This window comes from Macrobrachium rosenbergii, chromosome 30, assembly GCF_040412425.1.
Source record: "Macrobrachium rosenbergii isolate ZJJX-2024 chromosome 30, ASM4041242v1, whole genome shotgun sequence".
Lineage (NCBI taxonomy): Eukaryota > Metazoa > Arthropoda > Malacostraca > Decapoda > Palaemonidae > Macrobrachium > Macrobrachium rosenbergii.
The window spans coordinates 7,750,055-7,772,652 of NC_089770.1; the positions used below are offsets into that span (position 1 = coordinate 7,750,055).

At 36.6% G+C, this 22,598-nt stretch overlaps 1 protein-coding gene across 2 annotated transcripts in view; it reads left to right on the forward strand.

Moving 5' to 3' along the window:
- LOC136854988 (protein kinase shaggy-like) overlaps window positions 1-22,598 on the forward strand; it is a 115,115-nt gene that overhangs the window by 950 nt on the left and 91,567 nt on the right. For both annotated transcript variants that reach the window (XM_067131668.1, XM_067131669.1), the window contains exons 2-3: window positions 6,686-6,861; window positions 8,124-8,456. In XM_067131668.1, coding sequence (XP_066987769.1) covers window positions 6,759-6,861; window positions 8,124-8,456 — 436 coding nt within the window. In that variant the 5' untranslated portion in view covers window positions 6,686-6,758. The remainder of the gene's footprint in view (window positions 1-6,685; window positions 6,862-8,123; window positions 8,457-22,598) is intronic.

Genomic DNA, 22,598 nt, shown 5'->3' on the forward strand with positions numbered 1-22,598 from the left:
CATAACTTATTCTTTGTTACAATCAAGTCCATCCATGGATTACAATCACTATTTAGATTGTTGTCATTGTTTGTGTCTTTGATAGGCCTAGTTTTGTTATGAAATGAATATTTCGTCAAGAATATGGGGTATAGGCCTAGGTTAGGTTAGGCCTACCTGAAATGTGTTGCCGTGGGTCGCCTTATCCTACTTAGGCTACTCGTAGGCTGTAGGCCTAGAATTATTGAGAATTGGCAGTTTTATTGGTGTGATGTTGTAGGCCTATGCACCACCTTTATGACGACTAGCCTATGCCTTAAAGGTATATCTTAATGGTCGTTTTTAACTAATAAAATCTTTTTGGTATTTAGTAAAAAGTTTATTAGGCATAGGTTGCTGACAGCAGGAACTATTGTATTAATGATATATTAGGCTATGCATACCAGAATTGTGGACATTGTGTTAGCCGTTAAAATGTAAAGTAAATAGGCCTAGAGATTTTAAATAAAATTAGAGTCTGAAAATTGTGGGTAGATGCAGAATAGGGAAATTGGTATGCATGAGAAATCCAGCTGTGAAAACAGGCCAAATTAACCTTACCCCCCTAACCTGATAGGGTGCTGAGCCCTGACCTGGCTTGGGGGGTTGCTTTGCCCTCCCTGGACCCCCCACCCCAACTAACACTGAATTGACAGCTTTATAGGTGAACATTAATGATTTAAATACTGTACAAGAAATATGCTTAGCTTATGTGCGATTCCATTAAAAAAATAAAATATGAAATTGCTTGGAAATTGAAACATTTCTGAATTTTGGGCAATGTTTATTAATGAGTGGTGTTGTTATGAAAATATCCTCTCCTTCGTTTAAGCAACCAGGTGTGCAGCCAGGTGTGTTTGTTACGAAAGTGTCCCGTCCTTTGTTAGGTAACCAGGTGTTGCCCAGTAAACTCTTTACCTTCATTCCTGTGGCCTGTGGTCTGACGCGCACAATTTACTTTTGTTCTTGGTTTCCTCGGCATTTTGGTCACGTCTTAATTGTTTGAGGTTTGCTCTTTTCCTTTATTGCCTTTCTTCCGGTTACTTGCACTGTCGTACCGTACTTAATTGTGCCATTCTTTATTTTAGATTCAAACTGTTCTTTCATTCTCTTTCTGTTTTGGCTGTTAGTACTTCAGAATTTTCTGGTTTGTGAATTTCTTGAGTCTTAAGCCATGACAGTAACTTATGCATCGTCTGTTTTTTATCCGTTTTTCCAGCCTCTGGGGAGGATTGCCGTTAACAAATAATCAGGATTTACATAGCAATTGGCCTCAACTCAATATCTGTCTTATACTCTATAGCTTAGACCCAAAGATAGTTCCATGTCTTACTGTGCATACCTTAACCTCCATTTTAGTAGTTTCCATTATTCTTGTTGGATTGTGGACAACTGCTCTACTTTCGGATGCTGTTTATTATCAGTGCTGCTTTCCATTGTATCATTTTTTCCCCCTTTTTTTTTTATATAGTTGGTAATGTCCAACTTGTCGAAGCACTTGAATGCATCATCAAACCATGAAGTTATGTACTGCTTCTGCCGTGTGTATGTTATAGTTGATTACTGGTTCGGTATTAGCAGTTGACCTTCCTTCTGTGCTTCCACATTGGAATGGAATGTACTTTTTGTACAGTTATTAATTTTTCCATTCGTTTTCTTTCATTTTCAATTCCATTCTGCATCCTTTTTAATGCAAGGACAGATATGTAATCGCTTCCCATTCTTGTTGGATACCACAAGATTTTGGCAACTATTGAATAATCACTTCTACAAAGAAAGTGTGAGTGAAGGCATAGCCTCTTCATGTTTGGATTTCATTTTATATGGAAGCCTGCTTAGCAGTTTAATGAACCCTGACTTCCATATGAATGGCTGCTCCTGGTGAATAGTAATGTTAATGATAGTAAAGCAATGTAGGGTATATATATCTGTTTGAGCTTATCAAAAGTTTCAGCTACAGTCCTTCTTGATAAATACATCCACAACTCAGACCAACGTATTGGACTTTGTTGGCAATAAAATAACTTGAATGAATGAGTGATTGACCTTTCCCCGGCATCCTCTTGCTGCCTGTCTGAGTTCTGAGTTGTCCATAAGTCAGGCACTTATTTGAGTATATTAATAAGGATGGCTTGCTCATTGCTGTACTGACATTTAATGCATTTCAAAGGTTAGGTTGATATTTTGGAAAACAGGATTGTTTTATGACCAAAATATATTGATTCTGTAACAGTACAGGGTTTGAGGACTGGAGTTATGACAATAAACCCCACTTTGGCTTTTATTTAAGCTATTAATAGTATCTTCAGAAAAAATAATCACAAGATAAGATGATTGTGTATCAGTGTGTCACCAATAATGGCACATCTCTTTTTGCTTGTAGTTAGTTTGTACTTCATAGTTATTGCTTTTGCTTTATAATTTTCTTGTAATTCATGTACAGGTTTTTAGTATCTCCCCAGGAAAGTTTTCTTGCATATTTCTGAAATAGTTGAATCAGCTTTTATTATTAGATAATGAAGTTGAGTGTGTTTATGTTTTGAAAATGTGAAATTTTGTATTTACTGGTTAGCATAATTTATCATCGTGATCATCATACTTTAGAACCATACATGATTCTTGAGTTAGATAACATCTCATTATCATTCCTTTCGTAAGTAGGTTAAATGATGCCCGTTAAAGGGGTTAGTATATTGCATGGCTAGTTAATGGTGTAATCAATAGTGGTAAAACAAGGAGGGTGGGACCTCCTGTTAACCTACTCAGCTTTCATCTCTGCTCCATTGAAACATCGTATTTACTGTATTGAGTTGTTGGTGCTGATGTGCATATTTTTTTTCATTTTTAGTCAAAATTCAGTGGATCATTATGCAAAGACCTCGATGAAAATTAATAGTGATGTAATGGGGTGACCGGAGACTTTGGACATGAGTTATTTGAAGGGTTAAAAGTACAGTGCAGCACATCATTGCTCTTGATTAGACAGATGCCAGGACTGAACGTGGATTTGATTACCTGTGGACTGTCATTGTACAAAGGTAAAAAGTATTAATACATTGTTTTTTTATGATTATCAGCTGCTATCTGAGGAGGCCTCAGAGCTCTCAATTGTATCATTGTTGGAACAGAGTTCAGAGGTTCATATCAGGCCATTTACCCCCTTCTATACCTTTACACAATTATGCACGTACAGCAAGGGCCCATGCTGTCACAAACCTGTTTTAATTTAAACCAGTGCATATCCAAATACTGGACAGTACGTATTTATATTTTGATGTGTGAATGCTGTAATCTTCCAGTTAACAAATAAATACCACTTTGGCAAATTTATTATCAGGGTTTCCAATAAATTTTTGTGATTATATTAGAGGCAGTCCCTGAGTTACGATGGAGATCCTTTGCTTACAGCTTGTTGTAAATCGAAATTTGGTGTAAGTCAGAACCATAATAATCATCATATAAGTCAGAACCATAATAATCATAGTATTATTTCAGCTCAGGGCCATATACAAAGTAGAGACTATAATACACACAATCTAGATACAGTACACGAGATAAAATAAAAAAAATGGTAATTGGCAATAAATACAGGACTTGTACTTAACATTAAACAATTTATAAAAATGAAAAAAAAGTTCATTCTAGCCTAACACTACTTGGCCCAGTGTTGTAACTGCAGAATTTTCGGTGTATATTTGAACCAAACTTTTTATGAATATTTTTGAATAGTGTTTTAAGATTGGAATGGGCATAGGTCGAGACTGTCATTAACTGGGAGACTTCCTGTATTGAGAATTACAATAAGCAAGTACAGTATTTTATTTGTGATGATGTGGATAATTTTGTAATAAGGCCATGATTGCAGATTATACTCTAAGCTAATTATGAATAATGCAACAGTTATAAATCTTTGAGGATTGTAGCAACTATGTCGAAGATTTGAAAGAATTGTATTGGCTATTATTTAAAAAGTGTTTTTCATATGCTACAACTTGGATCAATTGTTTTAATTTTTTTATGAAAGAAAAATGTGTAATGTTTTTATGTTCAGGTGGTTATTGAATCCTGAAAGAAATCAGTACCATTTCCCAAAGTGGATTAGTATAAAAAAAAGAATGATCTTATATTGTTAGTTGATTTTGCAACTCAAGAAAGCTTTTAACACGTCCCCATATGGGAAGGTTTAATGTATTATTAAGTTCGTGGAACATTTAAAAACGTTAGCACTGTTACGCCAGCAATAGGGTGCTAGGGCCTAACGAGGAAATAAACCCAGCGCTGGGTCCCCATTCAGGATATGTGAATCATATCTGACCTTCTACCTCTTCCTTTACCGTGATACTGGTGGTCCTCTTTGAGGTAATTGTGTGTTGTGGGTTTTATGCATCAGGTGCTCATCTTCAGTTGAAATATTGTAGCCTGGTTTGCCATTTGCAAACTGAAATTAGTTGTCTTCCACAGCACTGTGTGTTACTTTTATGTGCTAATTGAGAGAGAGAGAGAGAGAGAGAGAGAGAGAGAGAGAGACTTGAGAGAGAGAGAGAGAGAGAGAGAGAGAGAGAGAGAGAGTAGCACTATGTGTTACTTTTATGTGCTAATTGAGAAAGAGAGAGAGAGAGTAGCACTGTGTTACTTTTATGTGCTAATTGAGAGAGAGAGAGAGAGAGAGAGTAGCACTGTGTGTTACTTTTATGTGCTAATTGAGAGAGAGAGAGAGAGAGAGAGAGAGAGAGAGATTGAGAGAGAGAGAGAGAGAGAGAGAGAGAGAGAGAGAGAGAGAGAGAGAGAGAGAGATTTAATGGATATATAATTATGTACTGTACTTCTTAAATACCTGTGGTCTAAATGTGAGTGCAGTTTGTTAATTTTTTTTATATCATTGGTTACATTGGCTTGATTAGATTAGAGGTTTTTAAGCCCAAATGAATGACCTAACACAACAAGAGGAATGAATATTCCTGTTTGATTATAAGTTTAGAATATATATACAGTGGTTCTTGCCAAAAGTTCTTTGTTCAAATATGCAGTCTTGATAGTAAACAGGTTATTTTCACTGTCATGTTTTTTTTTTTTAGCAGAAGCTTTGAGCGGTGGCATTTACATGCAGGAGAAACCTTTCATGTGCCCAGTAGTAATGTGGTTTTAGAGATTAATTCAACCAAGTATATACTGGAACTTGTGTGTGTGTCAACTTGTGGAGGAAAATGTTGAATAGATTTTGTGTTTTGGTCTGACTAATGTTTTTCAAATTATTTAGTCAAGATTGGTAAAGCAGAATATCAGTTAGTATCTGTGCCAAGAGAATTTTGTTGTCGCTGGACAGTAGTTGGTAATTACAGTAATATTTTTTATTAAGTATTCATTTGGAGATTCATTATATATGTCATAAGGAACAGTTAATTAAATTTACTGAAAAAAGTTATAGTCTGGATCCAGAAATATTTTTTATCGTTTTATTTATTGGTTTTGTCATAGATTCACACTAGGCCACAACTATTTCAAAATGTTTCTGATAAACTTTCTTTTCGTGTTTCAACCCAGTGGTAATACGTATAGTTGTTGCTCCTCCTGAAGAGGAGGGGCTTTTGCTCTTTATTTTGTATATTTTGTAATGGAATATTCTGAAGTTGCAGCAACACTTGGCCATTGATCTATCTTTTGGCGTCTCCTAGCCTGCATAATGCTAAAATTTCTGTAAACAAGTGTAAAGCTTTTTGGTCTGTGGGCATCTTTCTGTAGTTTCTTAAGTTGTCTTTAGATGAGAAAGGGTACATCTTCAGCCCCTCCGATTGTTTGTTCCATTTTTTTATCGTGTAGCTAAAGTCTGTGAAATTACTCGGTCACATCCGAAAACAATTGGAATCTCACAGTTTTCTTGGTGTTGAATGTGATTTCTTCAGGGTAGAATCAGTTAATTTAGCATACTATAACCATGTATGGTTACCCTCTTTAGAACTCTTGATATACCCAAGGTAGTGACAGGTTTTGGTCCCATTTTTCCAAGACTCAGAGTATACCCTCATTCTTTTTTTGTGAAATAAAGTCTTATTAGAGTATGCTATTTCTGTTGTTTGACAATGCCACATCTGTACTTGACTGTATTTTTTTGTTCTTTTTCATTATTGACTTTCAAGCCCTCACATGTCCTATTCATTCAAGCACAGATAACTTGACTTATGGAAGACCCAAAAAGCTCAGCTTTTTCCTGTCTCTCTATTTTGTGCTGCTACTGATTTCTGAATGATGCTTGAGAAGATCTCTTGTGTAGGCAATCTTTAGGTGAACTTCGATGTTCGTAGACATACCACCACCCAACAAATGACATCTTTAATCAACCAATATTGGTTCATACTATTGATCAGTATTTGGCCAGAAGCTAAGGCATTTGTAAAATAATGCATAATTCAGTATTACAAAATAGTAAAAGCATTTCATAACAGGTAGACATATGTATTGTATAGTTTTAACTGATTTTTTCTTTCTAATAGCTGATCTCTTCTTTCTGTATTTCCTGTTACTTTCTGTAACTTCTTTCTAATGAACACCGTCTTCTTTGGAAGCTTGAATTCAAGTCAGTGGCCTCTGTGAACCTGTACCATATGAGTTGGATTCGTCTTCTGTATGATGAAAATGACAATAATATAATGGGCGTTCTTTCTCCATGTAGGATTTAGTTGTGACTGCGAGATGCTCGAGCGTGTGGAAGGTGGGTGGGTGGCGATTATGGCCCAGGTATAGAGATGGGAGGCAAAGCAAGCACCGCAGGTGGCGGCGCCGGCGTCGCTGCTGGAGGGCCCTCAAGCTCTGCTGCCCCAAGATCCAGAGCCCTCTCGACTAGTGCTGGTAAGTCGGGTTTCTTTTAAGGTAGGGTTAAGAGTGGAGCAGAGCCCTCTCGACTGGTGCTGGTAGGTCTGGTTTCTTATAAGGTAGGGTTAAGGGTGGAGCAGAGCCCTCTCGACTAGTGCTGGTAGGTCTGGTTTCTTATAAGGTAGGGTTAAGGGTGGAGCAGAGCCCTCTCGACTAATGCTGGTAAGTTGGGTATCTTTTACGGTAGGGTTAAGAGTGGAGCAGAGCCCTCTCTACTACTGCTGGTAGCTCTGATTTATTCTAAGGTCAGGATGAGAATTGAGTGGTTCACGTGTAGCATTAGGTGGAAGATGAGAATAGAGCGAGTCGTCTTTACCTTAGGGGGAGGTGAGAATGAAAATGAAGTGTTATATTTATCATCAGGTGGGAGATGAGAATTGGTGTCATTTGTAAGTAGGGGGATAAGAATAGGGCAAGTCTTATTTATCTAAAGGTGGGAGATGAAGATGAGATTAGAGTAAGTCTACATATTAAGGTGGGAGATGAGAATAAATTGGTTTTATTTAATTTGAAGTGAGAGAAGAGAATAAGATATACATGCAAGTATTAGTTTTATTTTATAATGGGAGATGAGAATGCAAACATAGTGAGTTAGTTTTTAGAAGTCGGAGATGAGAATTTGATTATCTTCAGTTGGGGAGGAAAGTGGAGCGTGCCTTGCAGAAATGTGTTTTTTGTTTGTATGCTTTGAGAAGGTGAAAATAGAGAAGGGAAATTGATCAGATTTTTTATTAATGCCAAGTAAAAAGAATTGTATAGGCAGTCCTCAGTTATCGGCTGGGGTTCCGTTCCGATGGCATGATGATAAGCAAAAATCGCTGATAACTGAAAATCAGAGATTTTCAGTGCTTATCAGTGCCAATAACTGAGTATCGGTGCCAATACCCGATTATTGGCGCTGATAAGTGGAAATCAGCGCATATCGGCCCTGAAAATCACTGATTTTCATCGCTAGACAAGCGGTGAAAAACTGAATCGCCAATACCAGGGGCTGCCTTTACTGTAAAAGCTTCCCCTGCTAAAATTAAACGTCATGTATTCTTCAGTAATGTCAGGCATGCTTAACTATATATTAGGTTAGATTATATCTGTATTTTGAATGTAGGTTAAGTTGTATTTGTACTTTAAATTGTTCATTCTACATGTTTTGAAAGAAAATATACAGTACTGTAGTGACTTTTGTGATGTATGTTAGATTTTTTATGCCTCATTTACCATAACTTTCATTTTTCCTTCAGGAACAGCCGAATCAGAGGGTGGCTCTGGCCTTGGCCTTCTCCGCTCAGCCAGTCAGGGCGGGGGCGGTGCGTCGTCTAGAGACCGCACTGGAGATCGCGGACGCGCCCGATCTCTGTCGAGCGTCCAGGATACCACTGCAAACGTGCCCTTAACCATCCCAGCCCTTCTCTCCAGGGCTGGAGGGGGAGCAGGGGGCGGAGGTGGAGGGGCTGGCAGCGAGACGGACGGTAGCTCCCCCGAGGAGTACTTACTGGACGGCCCTCTCACGACGCTCGGCTTAGGAAGGGTCTTCACAACTCACTCCCTGCCTGCGCATCTTTGGTCCTTCAATGGTGAGTGTTGGCTCTAATTTCTTTCATTGTATTGCTTTTGTTTTAAGGTTTGGAGACACTACTAAATTCTTTTCTGTCTTTACTTTGGTCTGTTTATGTTAGATTCCAATCTGTTCTCTGGCTCTTGATATCTTTTGAATGAAGGTAGGGCTTGCTTCTTTTACTCAGAGTTCTGAAAATGGAAATGATTTTCTTTTGGTAAGCAGGTGGTTTACTACTTGACATTTTTAGGGATACTGTACTGCAAATTGTTAATGCCTCACTCTGGCTGTGGATATAAAGAAAAGCTTAAGAAATGTCTTTCTTTGTTCTTGTATGGCTTAGCCTGGCTTAGCTTGGTTTCAGTAGTAGATATTAAAGTACAGTATATTGAAAAATTAGCATTGCAGAGTTTTCAGGCAACTACTGATACTGCAGCATATTCTTCAGTGAGGCTGCTTACCATGTTTATTGCATCAACTAGGACTGAAAGATCCTGAATTAGGTGACCCTGTAATGTTGTAAATAGGCTATGTAACTGTGACGACTGCAAGACTATAGATAAGCTTTGTACTATTGTTGTCTGCAGGTTTTTAAATACTGCCCTTTCATCAGCTTTTTATACTGAGGCAGCTAAAACTATTATACAGAAGAGGGTAAGGTAATGTGAGAGACATTTCCTTGGGAAATCACAAAGTGTGGTTTTAATCACTGCTCTTGGAAAATTGTCGTTGGCATTATGAATTTATGTTACAGGTACCATCTCTTCCATGCAACCATTGTTGTTCTAGAATTGGTTTGAAAGGAATGTAAAGTAATATTAAGGTAAGATTTACTATAGTTCACTGTGGAGAAAGCACTCCAGTGTCGTCAAAAAAAAGGATGGTGATTTCTTTACTTAGGGAGTACTGTAGGCAAATGAGCTGTTTGCGTGATCGTGCTCTTTGAAGATTTTTTTTCCATCTTTTGTGCAAATGAGTTAAGTGTTTTGTGCTTACTTTTCCATGTTATTTATGTTAATATTATTGGCTCATGGTAATGTTTCACTTTTGTCATATGTAAGTAACAGATTTTTCCTTGGAAGCCATGCTGCGTAGTGTATTGATTCTTTTATTCTGTGACAGGGTAAAGCTGTCTCAGTAATGAAACTGAATAAGATTTTGGTAGGAGAAATTTGGGGAGCATCTGCAGTACACACTACATGCATTCATTTAATCAGCACCTTGCAGATGCACACCTTGAAATGGTTCATTAACAGTCCTCATGTATACTAACTTAGCGGTGTTTCGAGGTGAGAAAAGACTCCCAATGATGTGAGTCGTAGACCTTTGTACCATACTGGTTTATTCCAACTGGATTATGACTGGTCAGGAGTCATCAGTTATTTTTAATTTAATGAGTGCAAGTTTACTTTGTAAGCATCAGTTAGTAGTGAAACTGTAGTGTATTTACTTGCAGTGCACAATCTTGATATTCTACTTTAAAGTACATCAATCTGTGAGCAGCAAAGAAGATGAAGCGTTCAAAATTGGCAAAACTATTTGTGAGTCATGGAAGCAAATATAAGTAAAGATTGCTACTTTTAGAGGAGCGAATGAACCACTAGTTGCCTCACTGTAGCTGGTCATTGTCATGCAGGTCTTCACATTACAAATAACTTTTATTGAGCTGGATATCCTGCTGTTCTTTGATTACCACACTGATAGGACATTGAGTGGTTATTGGTATCTTATGTAACCTGGCATACATAGAATTAACAAGTGTTACACAAATGTCAGCTTTAATATTTGTATATTTTTGTGTTGGTCGGTCACATATCAGTTAAAGAAATAAAGGCAGCAGGAGCTGTTCGAAAATTGGGTAGAGAAGAGCTTGTAGGCTGGTATTCTTTTTACTTTTCCATATCAGGGGACAGGCTTTGGAAATCTGGCCTTGAATATTTATGGGTTGTTAATTCTTTCTTGTATTCCATGGTTTTGCATATTTTATGAATGAATGAGAGAAATTTGTTTTTTTAGTGTCTTTTTTATTCTTCTGTGGCCATATTTTATGGACACAGACTGTTTTGCTGTATTTGATATGTCTGTCAGTTTGTCTTCTTTGGCTTTCATATACTGTACCATGAAATCCTATTGAATGTTTTAATGTGGTGGCAGAAACATCAAAGATCTGTGTTATCTTTATTGTAATCCTCATAAATGTTGAGTTTTTACAAAGGAAATAAATGGATCAGGTGCCTTTCTGTCCAAAATGTGTATGCCTATAGAATTTTTAAATATAAAGATGATAAAGAAAATGCTATCTGGATTTAAATTAGGTGGGACTCCTTTTAGTCATGACCACTCTCCAGTTGTGTGGAGTCCCTGTAATATTTTTTTTTTGCTACATTTATGCTTTTTTTTATGCCATGGGCACCTGGTGGAGCTTAGAATAAGTTCCTGCACCATGTCAACTATGGGTAATTGGTGTTTCCAGAAATGACTAGAAGGAATTTTTGTTCCTGTGACTTCTTGTGATTAAAAAAATGTTTGTTATTCAGTAGTCTTGTGTATGAATTTCTTGAATCCATCCCCTCATTGAAATCTGTAATAAAGTTAAGTATATTACAATGGCGTTCACCATTAGCAGCAGGCCCCACAAATGCTGATATGTGTACTAGTGTTCCTATGTGGCTTAGTTCTTTGTCATGAGACCAGTCATACAGTTGCTCTGTATGACAGTTTCCTGGATGATCAGGAGATAACTTTGTAAGGAAGACACCTTTTAGGAAGTCTTTTTCAAGGAAGATTTGACCTGGCCCAGTACACTTTTCCTACAAAGGGGTTTATTTGCTCTTAGTGTACATGTTTCTCCTTGAATTAGCCCCCTATTCTCGGTTGTTATCCAAATTGTGATGCTTTGAGACAAATTTTCTCAACTTTTGTAAGTCCTTCTTCCAATTATGGTTATATTTTTCTCTCTGAAACTTGTCTCAGTGAAATATCTTGTCAATCCTTAGAGGCATGGGACCTGCCATTCAGATATACCTTGTCCCATACTTCCCTCAGTCTTTGAAGATTGTGGGAGTTCTGTAGTTAACTTTTGAAGTAAACCACTCTGTCCTAACAGTTCCTTTATCGAGACAGCTAGATGTGAAAAGGCTGAATAGAACAGATAAACCATAAAAGGTAACAGCAGTCTATGAGTTTGGTTGCTGATTCCAGCTGAGGGCAAAAAATGTTGAATGTCTTATGCAAAATGTGAGATTCCTATGTATTTGTTCATTTGAAGTGTACAAACCATCTTATTGTAGAAGTACTTTGAAGCTTGTTAACAGAATAGCTACTTGTGTGGTGGAGAGTCCCAGCACTTGCCTTGTTGAAACACATCTTCTTATTTGTCTGCTGTTGCGTTCACATCACACCAAAGCTCTCTTTGGTATTATTTTTGTGCTTATTTGTTTGTGTATGAGTCAGTACATTTGGTGTCTGAGAAGTTGACTCTATCAGAGGTGTTTGTTACTTGGAATTATATATCTCCTTGTTCAATTTTGTGGTTTCTTTTTAGGCGCTAATTTCTGGGACTTATCCTCCGAGAGGCAGACAGATGATAGGGGTTTAAGTGTACTACTTACCAGCCTCCTGTCCAGGCTCAATAGAAGGTCCAAATTGTCCCCTTTTGTCCTGTCTCTGTTACTGTTACAAAGTCATTGTCACAGTCCAGTGTGGTGCCCATTACATGTACTCTTTATTAGTTGTCACCCTTGTGAGGTGGTCCAGCTTCAGTCAGACTGTCCAAAACACACACACTCTACACCTGGTTTGTAACATGGTACATCCACTCGCGCATTGGCTTACTGGCCATGTGGGTTCAGTTCTTGGCAGATGGAGACATGGGCCATCTGTGGTTCGTTCCAACACTTCGTACTAGTTCTGGCTATGCCAGTTCAATCGCTGAGTAGTCAGTGGTAGGCAAGGGTGTTGACTGCTCTCAGGCATCCATGTCTTTGGATCAAGGACTTACCCTTCCTCTTCAGGGGTTGTTTAGTGTTGTTTCACTCCTGCAAGCCCTCCCTAGGTCAGCCTGGTGTATCTAACCCTGTTGGTTGAGTGGAGGGGCTGTTTCTTATGAGTGTGATACTGGTAGGCCTGAATGCCTTATTCTTTTAGAAATAAATTGCTGCTGTTATCTAACTGATGTAGATCAGTTTTTAGTGGTCCTCACCTCCAGTTTCAGATAAATATGTAAGATATAGGGAGATTCTTTTGGAAATATTTTTTGTATACAAGTTTTAAGTGGGTTGTTCAGGAACTTTGAAACTAATATGACAAGGTCTTAGAAATTTTCAATATGTCACCCTATGGCCTTAGTGCATTCAGCTGGAAGATGCCATAAAATCCCAAGGTGACCAAATTTATCTTGTGCAACTTCAACATCTCACTGACTGCATTGGAGTAATAAATAAGGGAATTTCATAAAGTAATATAGGTAAAAAATGAAGCTTTTAAATGATTTTGAAAAGTATATGAATGTTTTCCAGGTGTTTTTGATAAGACAGACTCGTATTTTGTGTGTACTGATTTTCATATGCCTGATATATTTTTTATAGTTGTATGCAGTTTTGGCATGGCACAAAAGCTAAGGAATTAGTTTCCATCATATATTTTAAGTTCCCTGTTCAGGTCACTCATATGAACTTAGGTGTAATCCAGCTGCAGTTGCTGGGAAAGCAGGATCCAGGAATCACATTTTAAATTAAGCTCTAGTAACTTTAAACTCACAGTACCCAAGGCCTTCAAATTCTTGTTGGACAACCGTGAGTCTCATTTTGGGATAAGGGACTGGGAATTTTCAAGCAAGGATCCTTTAGCTGGTTCCTGTTTAAGATGATTTTGGAAGTGATTTTTCTTTATGTGAACAAAGGAATGTTAGTATGATGCATCTTCCATACATTTTATATCATGTGAAAGTTCAACTATTACTTGATATAGTGCATAGGAGCAGTTATAAAAATGCTTTCCCTTTGCTAAGGGATTGTATTTAGTAGAGGTAGATTTTTTAAAGAGTTATAATTCTGTACATGAAAGACTAATTACACTTCACTGTCAAACAATAACTTTAGGACTACTGTAATATCGTCTCAGTAGTTGGTCTTTGTATGAAAATGTTATATAGTATTGGATTGTTCAGGGTTTTTTCTCTAAAGCCAAGCTGATTACATTATGAATAATCAGGATTGCAGTTTCAAGGTTAGGAGTTAATTCATGTAAATTTTGTAGTTTACAAGTTAGGTCCTTTATAGTACAGCATTCTACAGGATTTTGTATTTACTCGTATGTCACTTGGAGCTACAGTGTTTGCAAGTACCTTTTTATTTTCTATAGTCACTTGTGTTTTTATATATTTGTGTAGTCATGTGTCCTGTTCCCCTCTTTGACATAGGGGAATTTACCTCATAGTTTTAAAACCAGCAAAAGGACAATATAGTGTCAATTTTAAAATTAGCGAATCATTCATTTAAATGTTTTAAATGATTTTACAGTCACCAGCAGTGTTTATGGGTTTTGTAGTAGTACTCAATACATATTTTCATTGTGTTTTTGAAATAGGTTTATGAATGTTGAATGTGCTCTTGACATTTACTTGCACTTTTCAAACCAGCCAGACTTGCATAATGAGGTCATTTTCTTCCACCTAGCCAAACGGTATTGGAAGTAAGTGTTTTGAAGACTTGGGGAAACAAGATGTGAAATAATTTAACTAACAGTGTAGAATAACCTGCTTTGTTTGGAGAATTTTAATGCCCCATCTAGAAAATGGCTGTTGAAGACACATATTGCTAAGCATTTTTTCAGAGTTGATTCAAGAAATAATTGAGTAGATGCCCTTGTCTAATCAAAGTCTCCTTTCATGGTGGTTGGTGCAGCGAGATGGAGTGTTTGGTTAGTAATGACGACGCTCTCATGTAATCCACTTGACATGCTTAAGCACAACACTCTCTCCACTATGTGTTCCTTAGCATGCCTCATATGCCATGGAAATTTATCAGTATTTTCTTCACTTCGTCTCTTCTGTCAGTTTAAAATAAACTCACATGACATAATAACCTCCAACATTAATATTTAATTCAACATTTGATCCCCCCCTCACAAATTTTTTTTTTTTTTTTGCCTCTTTAAGCATGTCATGCAAAATTGTGAAGTCAGAGTTTCCATATGTCATTAAATTATTAGATAGCTTCGTTTCTCATCTAAATGAAAGTGAATATTGTAGGTGTTATTTCGTTTTCAGCTTCTGATAATGATTGTAACCAAGTTCATGCTAGTCTTAACTTTTAGAAAAACCAGGCTTCCCCAAACTTTCAAGCTACAACCTTCTCTAAGGTTACGTAACTGAATGGTACAAAGACACTAAGGTTGAATCCCCTCTAGGTACAATGAGAGAAGGTAGTAGGCGAGAAGTTGTAATTAAAACAATAATGGCTCTGTCCCTGTCTCTTAGCGCGATGTAGTGCTCATTTTAGAGTCATGTAGATCATGCCAGTGAATTTGGGTATTAGTGTTTAATTTTATTACTATACAACAGTTTAAGTGATTCCTTAATAATGGTTTATTTTGGTTTCAATAATAGTTATGAATAGATTATTGTTTTTGGTTGCTGTTTCATCGAATAGCAAAGTTTTGTTGAACTGGTTCATAGATGTGGAATCTAGCATCAGCAGATCTCAGTCCTGAAAAGTTTTGAGAACATTTAGAAGTAAGTACTGTGCTGATTTCCAAAAAGGTAAGTGCTGCTGTATCCTCGAAGATTTATAGATTTTTCCCGCAGGACCTGATAAGATCTTGTTTATCAGGGGCTGAAGAAAGTCTGTATTCTACATATTAACCAATAAATTACATGCTCAGCAGTTGCATTGAATGTAGATACCAAATCAAACTTGATATTTAAAGCATAGCAAAATATCTCTCAGTGTGTAAGCCAGTGTTACATTCATACATCCACTAATGTTGAAAGATTTTCTGGGATACACCTTTAATTGACATTTATTTAAACTTAAGCAGAAGATTGGAGCAAGTTTTCTTTTTTTTTTTTTTTTGTGGCCACTGGTGCAATCAAGAGTTATTTAAGGCCAAGCTGATAATCATCCTAACCTGTGCTTCTTGTCTACTTGTGTACTTGTTTTTCCAATTGTCAATTTTGTGTGTTATTTATGATGCTGTTTGGTTCATTATTGTGTTTTTAAAATTTTGTATGGAAGTTTTATATTTTCTGCATTTCTGTGACAAAATGAAAGTAGTCTCAAATGATAAATAGTAAAAGAAAATCTAACATAAATATGAAAACTTTGAGGCAAAAAATAAATCCCTGATGGTAATACTTTCCTAAAATGTTTTCAATTACTGATGTACTGGTCTGATAAAACTAAATTCTGCACACTGAAGTCCAATAAACCACTAACTTTAGCACTCAGATATACAAAAAACCACAAATTTTTGCTCTCCGAAATCCAGTGTACCAATAAATTTTGCTCTTATATATATCAGAAATATATCAGACCACTAGCTAATGTATCTGAAGTCTAATGAACTACTAATCTCTGCCCTTTGAAGTAAAAAAAATTTCTCATAGAAAGAACCTGTCACTCAGCTGGCAAAATTTTTAGATACCGTAACTTTTTGAAAGTTATAAGAAAATCATAGATGGAGTCTACACTATGTCTTCATTGTAGATTGAGATGTCCCATACCAGTCGACTCTTGCTCTGTAGCAACCCATAACTGGTACAGTAGGCTGTATTGATTGAGGGAAATTATGAGTGATAATTTTTCATTGCCAGAACAAAAATCAAAGTTTGAAAATGCGTGGTATAGGCCAAAGTGATACTATCCAGGATTTCACAAAATAGAATGCCCCATAAGTGTTGATGATCACCGTTAATGATTCTGTCAGGTTTCCTTTCTTAATTTAGAATACTGCTAGTAATTGCGCTGGTGACTGGTGTATCCTTTTATTTCATCTGGTGACATTTGATAGAAAGTTGAGGAACCTTTTAATTTATTCGTTTCACGGTAATCACTAATATTAACCTAGAGGTAGGTTTTTTTTTGGCAGTGCCTGCATGCAAGATTATGATTGGTTTTGCAACTTTTAAGTTTTAACTAGATATTGAGTATATTTGCTCTGTTTGAAAACATATTTCCGTCCATTATTGATTGCTGGTACAAGTGATTGAACAATATTCTGGATTCTTTCAGAAGGTTAGTTGCTCGTAAAAATGAGACAAGTTGAAGGATGGATTTATTCCAAATGTGGTTTATTGGACTTCAAAGAGCAAAAGCTAGTTTTCGTTAGACATAAAAGATTGTATGCTAGTAGTTTATCAGAGAGCTAAAGTTTGTAGGTTTATTAGACTTCAGATATTGTTACTCAGTTTGGTGGGACCCCAGCTTATCCTTTACAAAGTCTTTACTGTATACTAAAGTGACTTATAAGCAAAATCCGCTGTGAATCAACCCAGTGACTCAGTATCTCAGATCCTGTTACCCAGCGCCTTGACGTTGTTAGAATCCATTGACTTCATGCAAATTTGGTAGGCACAGACAATTGTAAGCATTAGAGGAGAGGTATAGCATTTATATAAAGGTACAGTAAGGGAACTATATCTCTCAGTCATTTTCACAAAGTTTGGTGTACAGCTATTGAAGGAATTTCCTTTTGATAAAAAATGAATCAAGTTAGAGAAACGTTAAGTATTTTGGCAGAACTCTGATGTGCCAAGAATTGATTGGCTTGTCTGAGTCATGGTTTTAGTAATGCCCTGTTGTGATGTATGTTATAACAGGCATGAGAGTAAGAAAAGGGATAAAAGTTGTACTGAACACCTTTTAAAAGACAAGATTTTTTTCTTTTACCTAAGCCAGCATATAAATCTGACCACAGATGAGGATATGCAGGAATTATGTGTGTACTGTATTTTTGGGAAGGCTCAGAAGTAGCCTTGCATCATTAATTTTATCAGAATATTATTATGAAAATGATTACGTACTTTACATAGCCATTAAGATTCTAGAGGGGTACTAGCAGAATAACTGTCTCTCAGGTAGAAGCTGGGATGTTGCCAATATCAATTTAGTTTAAGGTCAGAGAGAACTGTACATAAGAATCAGGAAAATTAACAGTCCACTAGACACGTCCAGGAACCTTGTACATGTTGTGGGCATGTAATGTGCTTGTGTGAGATAAGTTTTCTTGAGTGGAATATAAATTTTATGAATTTTATCTGCTCAGATTCTTCAGATATCCCCATAGTGGTTTTTATTGTCTCCCTTCATAGGTCTCATTTACATTGCATTCTTCTTTCACTGTTCATCTATTCCCTATAACTTTGCCCTGCTTTTTTTAAATTTCGTATTAAAATAGATCCTCCGGCAAGCCCTGTAAGAATCTGTGTGACACATTGGTCACATTAAATGAATTTAAAATGATAATGATAAAAAACATAATAATGCTTAATGCTGAAATCACCTTAGTGAGAATGAAGGATTGGTCATGTTTACGAATGTGTTTAAAATTTGTGATGTAACTTGTTCGTGTAACCTCCTCCCTCGACTGTTGCTGCCGTGTGCCTTGTGGTAACATCAACAAGTCATTGTTTATATGACTTTCTCCAGTCTCAAGGAAAGTTAAGGAGCATGTAATGCAAAGTTTGGTGTGCAGCAATATTTTAGAACATGAAATTTTGCAATTTGAATACTGTATATATATTACTTCTGATTTTCATTAGACGAACATTATCATTGCATGATATGGAGATAGCATAGTTATCGCTCTCTTAAATACCAAAGCAGTTTTGTACCTTTGGTCATATCTTTGGAGTTGGTGTGTCTTGCTTGTATTGGTTTGTTAGCGAAGTGTGTGATTTTCTCTTTTTAAAGTTTTTTAAAGCATGGTGTTTTAATGTGATCTAGTTCTAGGTTGCCTTTTTTTTATTGCAATATCTAGCATGGTATGTTACATACTTTTGGGCCATTAGTATAAATTTTTGTAAGTAAAATATCCCATTGGTTACATGTATGATTTCCTAATGGGTCCATGTATATTCAGAGGTTTTCCATACCCAGATGATATTTATGCATGTTTTTTATGCTCCATGATGACTTTTTTCCTTTCTCAAGATAATTATATAATAATTTTGATGCAAAGAAATTTTTACCCAGTAAGTAACGATTTTATTGAGTCTTCCATGTCCAGTTGATGTATGTTTTGAGTCTAAATTTTTTCCATGAAGTTGTATGAAGTTTTTGCGGAATGACCGTACATTCTCTCTGTATAATTTACATTCTCTGAGGTTTGTGTGTCAAATCGTACCCTGCATACGGTACTTGATTTTAATTTGATGTCTTAGCTTGCAAACTATTTATGAAATTTTATCAGGGGTTCTCTGTATTCATTTGTGTTACTTGCTTTCTTCCATATTACTTTCCCCTTTCTCTTCCCCAATTGTTGTTCATCTGCTTCATTCTCTCCCATTTCTCAACCTTTACTTGGAATTTAATCCTCTGACAAAGCTTGAGAGAAGTCCAAGTCATGTGGCTGAATTTGTGTGAGGTGAAAATAGTCCAGGGCTTCATAGCCAAAGGTAAGTTCAAAGGAAAAAAGGCAAAAAGAGAAATAACAGAATTTTATTTTGTAAAAATCTCCGAAACGACTATGGGAGATTTATCCATTTTTGAAGCTCTAATCAAAATTTAATGTTTTACTATTTTACTAATCCTGAAGGAGGTTACTGCTTGCTTTGGGTCTTGTGTGGCACACTGTACGTGGCATTCAAGGCTCTCTCCAGTTTCTCCTTGAGCCCCAGCAACATTGCTTTTGTTCCTAAACTTTGGTTTCCATCCGTACAACTGCATTGTTCATTTTTCAGTTCTCATCACAACTACAGTATTCATTTTTCAGTTTCATCACGATTACATTATTAATTTTTCAGCTCTCATCTAAGAAGAAACCTTTCAGCTGAGCTCTATGAGAATCTCTTGTTAAACTATGATGATAATAATAATATATAATAATAATAATCGTTGATATCATATCAAATAGAATTTTTTCTTACTGTAGTTGGGAGGTTAGGTTCCTGAATAGGAATATACTAATCACAAATGTTTCCAACCAGATGTAAAAAATTCATTTTACATATTTTGCGCAAGAGGACAATTTCCACAGTTGTGTTTGAGACGAATCCCAAGAACTTAGAGTACAGTAGTTCAGTAAACATTTAGTTGGTACAGTAACATCAGTTAAATCAACTTTAAAATTATTGATGCAAAAAGGACCACCTGGGCCATCTGTTCTGGGTTGAGTTAACTGGTGCCAATATTGAACTGTTACACCTTCTTTGGTTAACATTAATTTTATGAGAGGGTAGGGTAAATTACCGTTAGATAAAGTTAGGAGTTAATTCACAATAGTAAGTTGTTTGGTCTGTCCAAGTATTCAGGCTGAGGTTCCCTCTTTAGAACAAAGGAGCAGAAAGGTAGCCACTGAGTAAAAACCTTGAAAGCCTGTGGTGTCCAATTTAAATGCATGCTGACTTTGGATTGAACTGTATGTATATATATATATATATATATATATATATATATAATATATATATATATATATATATATATATATATATATATATATGTATATATATACTCCATTAGATAACATCCAGTTTGAATGAGGCCATAAATTCTGCTAATATAGTAGCAATTACTATCAACATCCAGTTTGAAGGATAATATATGTTAGTATATGTGATAAAGTTGCACAGAATCAACTAGGTATGTGATAGCAGAATTGTTGATACATACTAATGGGATATATCAACTTATTATCACATATATATATATATATATGTATGTATATAACTGCTAAAAGAAATTGTTGACATACATATATATCAACTCACATATACAGGTGTAAAATTGAAAAATTGAATAAAACGCAAAATTTGAGATCGTTTACTCCTCACTTTGTGTGAGATGGAGCAACAAGGCAGTTTGCTAGCTTATAAATGCTTGTCATGAACGAGCATTGAGCAGCTTTTCTCTGTTGTCGGGCGCTGTTCGCTTGTGGGTTTTATAAAAGAGAGTATTTTGCTTACTCTGTAATCATCCTGTATTCATCAGTCGTCCTGCTCTCATCAGTTATCATGTATTCATCCTACATTCATTATTTATCCTGCATTTATCATTCCTCCTGCATTCATCATTCATCCTGTATTCATTATTCGTACTGTATTCATCCTGTATTCCTCATTCTGTACCCTGTTTACTCTGTATTCATCGTTCTGCTTTCGTTTTTCATCATTTATTCATCCTGCATTCATTACTCACCCTGCATCTATTATTCATCCTGCATTCATTATTCATCCTGCATTCATTATTCATCCTGCATTCATTATTCATCCTGTATTCATTATTCATACTGTATTCGTCCTGTATTTCTGTATTCCTCATTCTGTAGCCTGTTTACTCTGTGTTCATCATTCATCCTGCTTTCATCATTCATCATGTATTCATCCTGCATTCATTATTTATCTAGCATTTATCATTCAACCTGCATTCATTATTTATCCTGCATTCATCATTCATCCTGTATTCATCATTAATCCTGTATTCATCATTCATACTGTATTCATCCTGTATTCGTCATTCATCATTCATCATTCATCATAAATTCATCGTTCATCCTGTATTCAGTATGGAATGCCATTTTGCCATCCTTACTCATGTGCTCGTCCTTGAATATTATCTTATTTCTTGAATATTCCTTGAATATTTTGAATATTTTCTTATTTCTTAACAGAAGCTTACGTAGGAATACATTCCAGTCATTTGGACCTGATGTAAAATGGGAATCCATTCCGAACTATTTTTAGCTGAAATCTTCAGTCTACAATTCCTTGGGTCTCATTCTAGATCAAGTGGGCCACAGACACCCAAAGTTGGTCGCTCTGTTTCGTTCTCTTGGCTCTTGTAGTGTTTTGGGCGTTTATTATGCTCCGTCATGATCCCGTAGTCACATGGTTAGAATTCTCTCTCTCTCTCTCTCTCTCTCTCTCTCTCTCTCTCTCTTCTCTCTCTCATTTATGCTTGATGGTGACGGAACGATCAGGCTGCTACTTGCAGTAGATATACTCTCTCTCTCTCTCTCTCTCTCTCTCTCTCTCTCTCTCTCTCTCATACTTACCGGTGATGGAATGACATTGCCGCTTCTTGCGGTAGATATTCTCTCTCTCTCTCTCTCTCTCTCTCTCTCTCTCTCTCTCAAAAAAAGAAAAATATTCTCCTTCCCTCTTCTCCAACCTTTCATGAAGATTCTCTCTCTCTCTCTGAAATAAAAAATGTCAATTCAGATTCTCTCTCTCTCTCTCTCTCTCTCTCTCTCTCAAGGGCAATGTGGAATGTCTCCGGTAGCGAGAAAAATGCCGAGCGATCACAGCCTGTTGCATAAATATGTTGAATGAGCAGCCGGCCGCGACACAATCAAGACTTCTTCACATTCGGCCGAGGGACGCACGTTGAATGTTAATAGATTCACATCCAAAATTGAGGCCAACCCGGATGTTTGTTATGGCACGCTTATATCCCCGGTGGCAAATATATATTATGCGCTGACATGATCGTTGGCCTTCGCGCCGCCTCTTTTTTCAAAACACACACACACACACACACACACACACACAGAGAGAGAGAGAGAGAGAGAGAGAGAGAGAGAGAGAGAGAGAGATGATGAGAGTGGAGGGATTTATAAATATTGTTTTTAGGAGAGAGAGAGAGAGAGAGAGAGAGAGAGAGAGAGAGAGAGAGAGAGAGAGAGAGAGAGAGAGGGGGGTGCAAGTGTTGAGGGATTTATAAATATTGTTTTTAGGAGAGAGAGAGGGGGGGCGGTGTTGAGGGATTTTATAAATATTGTATTTAGGAGAGAGGGAGAGAGAGGGGGTTGGTTGGTTGAGGGATTTATAAATATTGTTTTTGGAGAGAGAGAGAGATAGTTAGTTTACGAGGGTTGAGGGATTTAAAATTATTTTTTTTAGGAGAGAGAGAGAGAGAGAGAGAGAGAGAGAGTTCTTGAGGGTTGAGGGATCTAAAAAAAATTTTTAAGGAGAGAGAGAGTTCATGAGTGTTGAGAGATTTAAAAA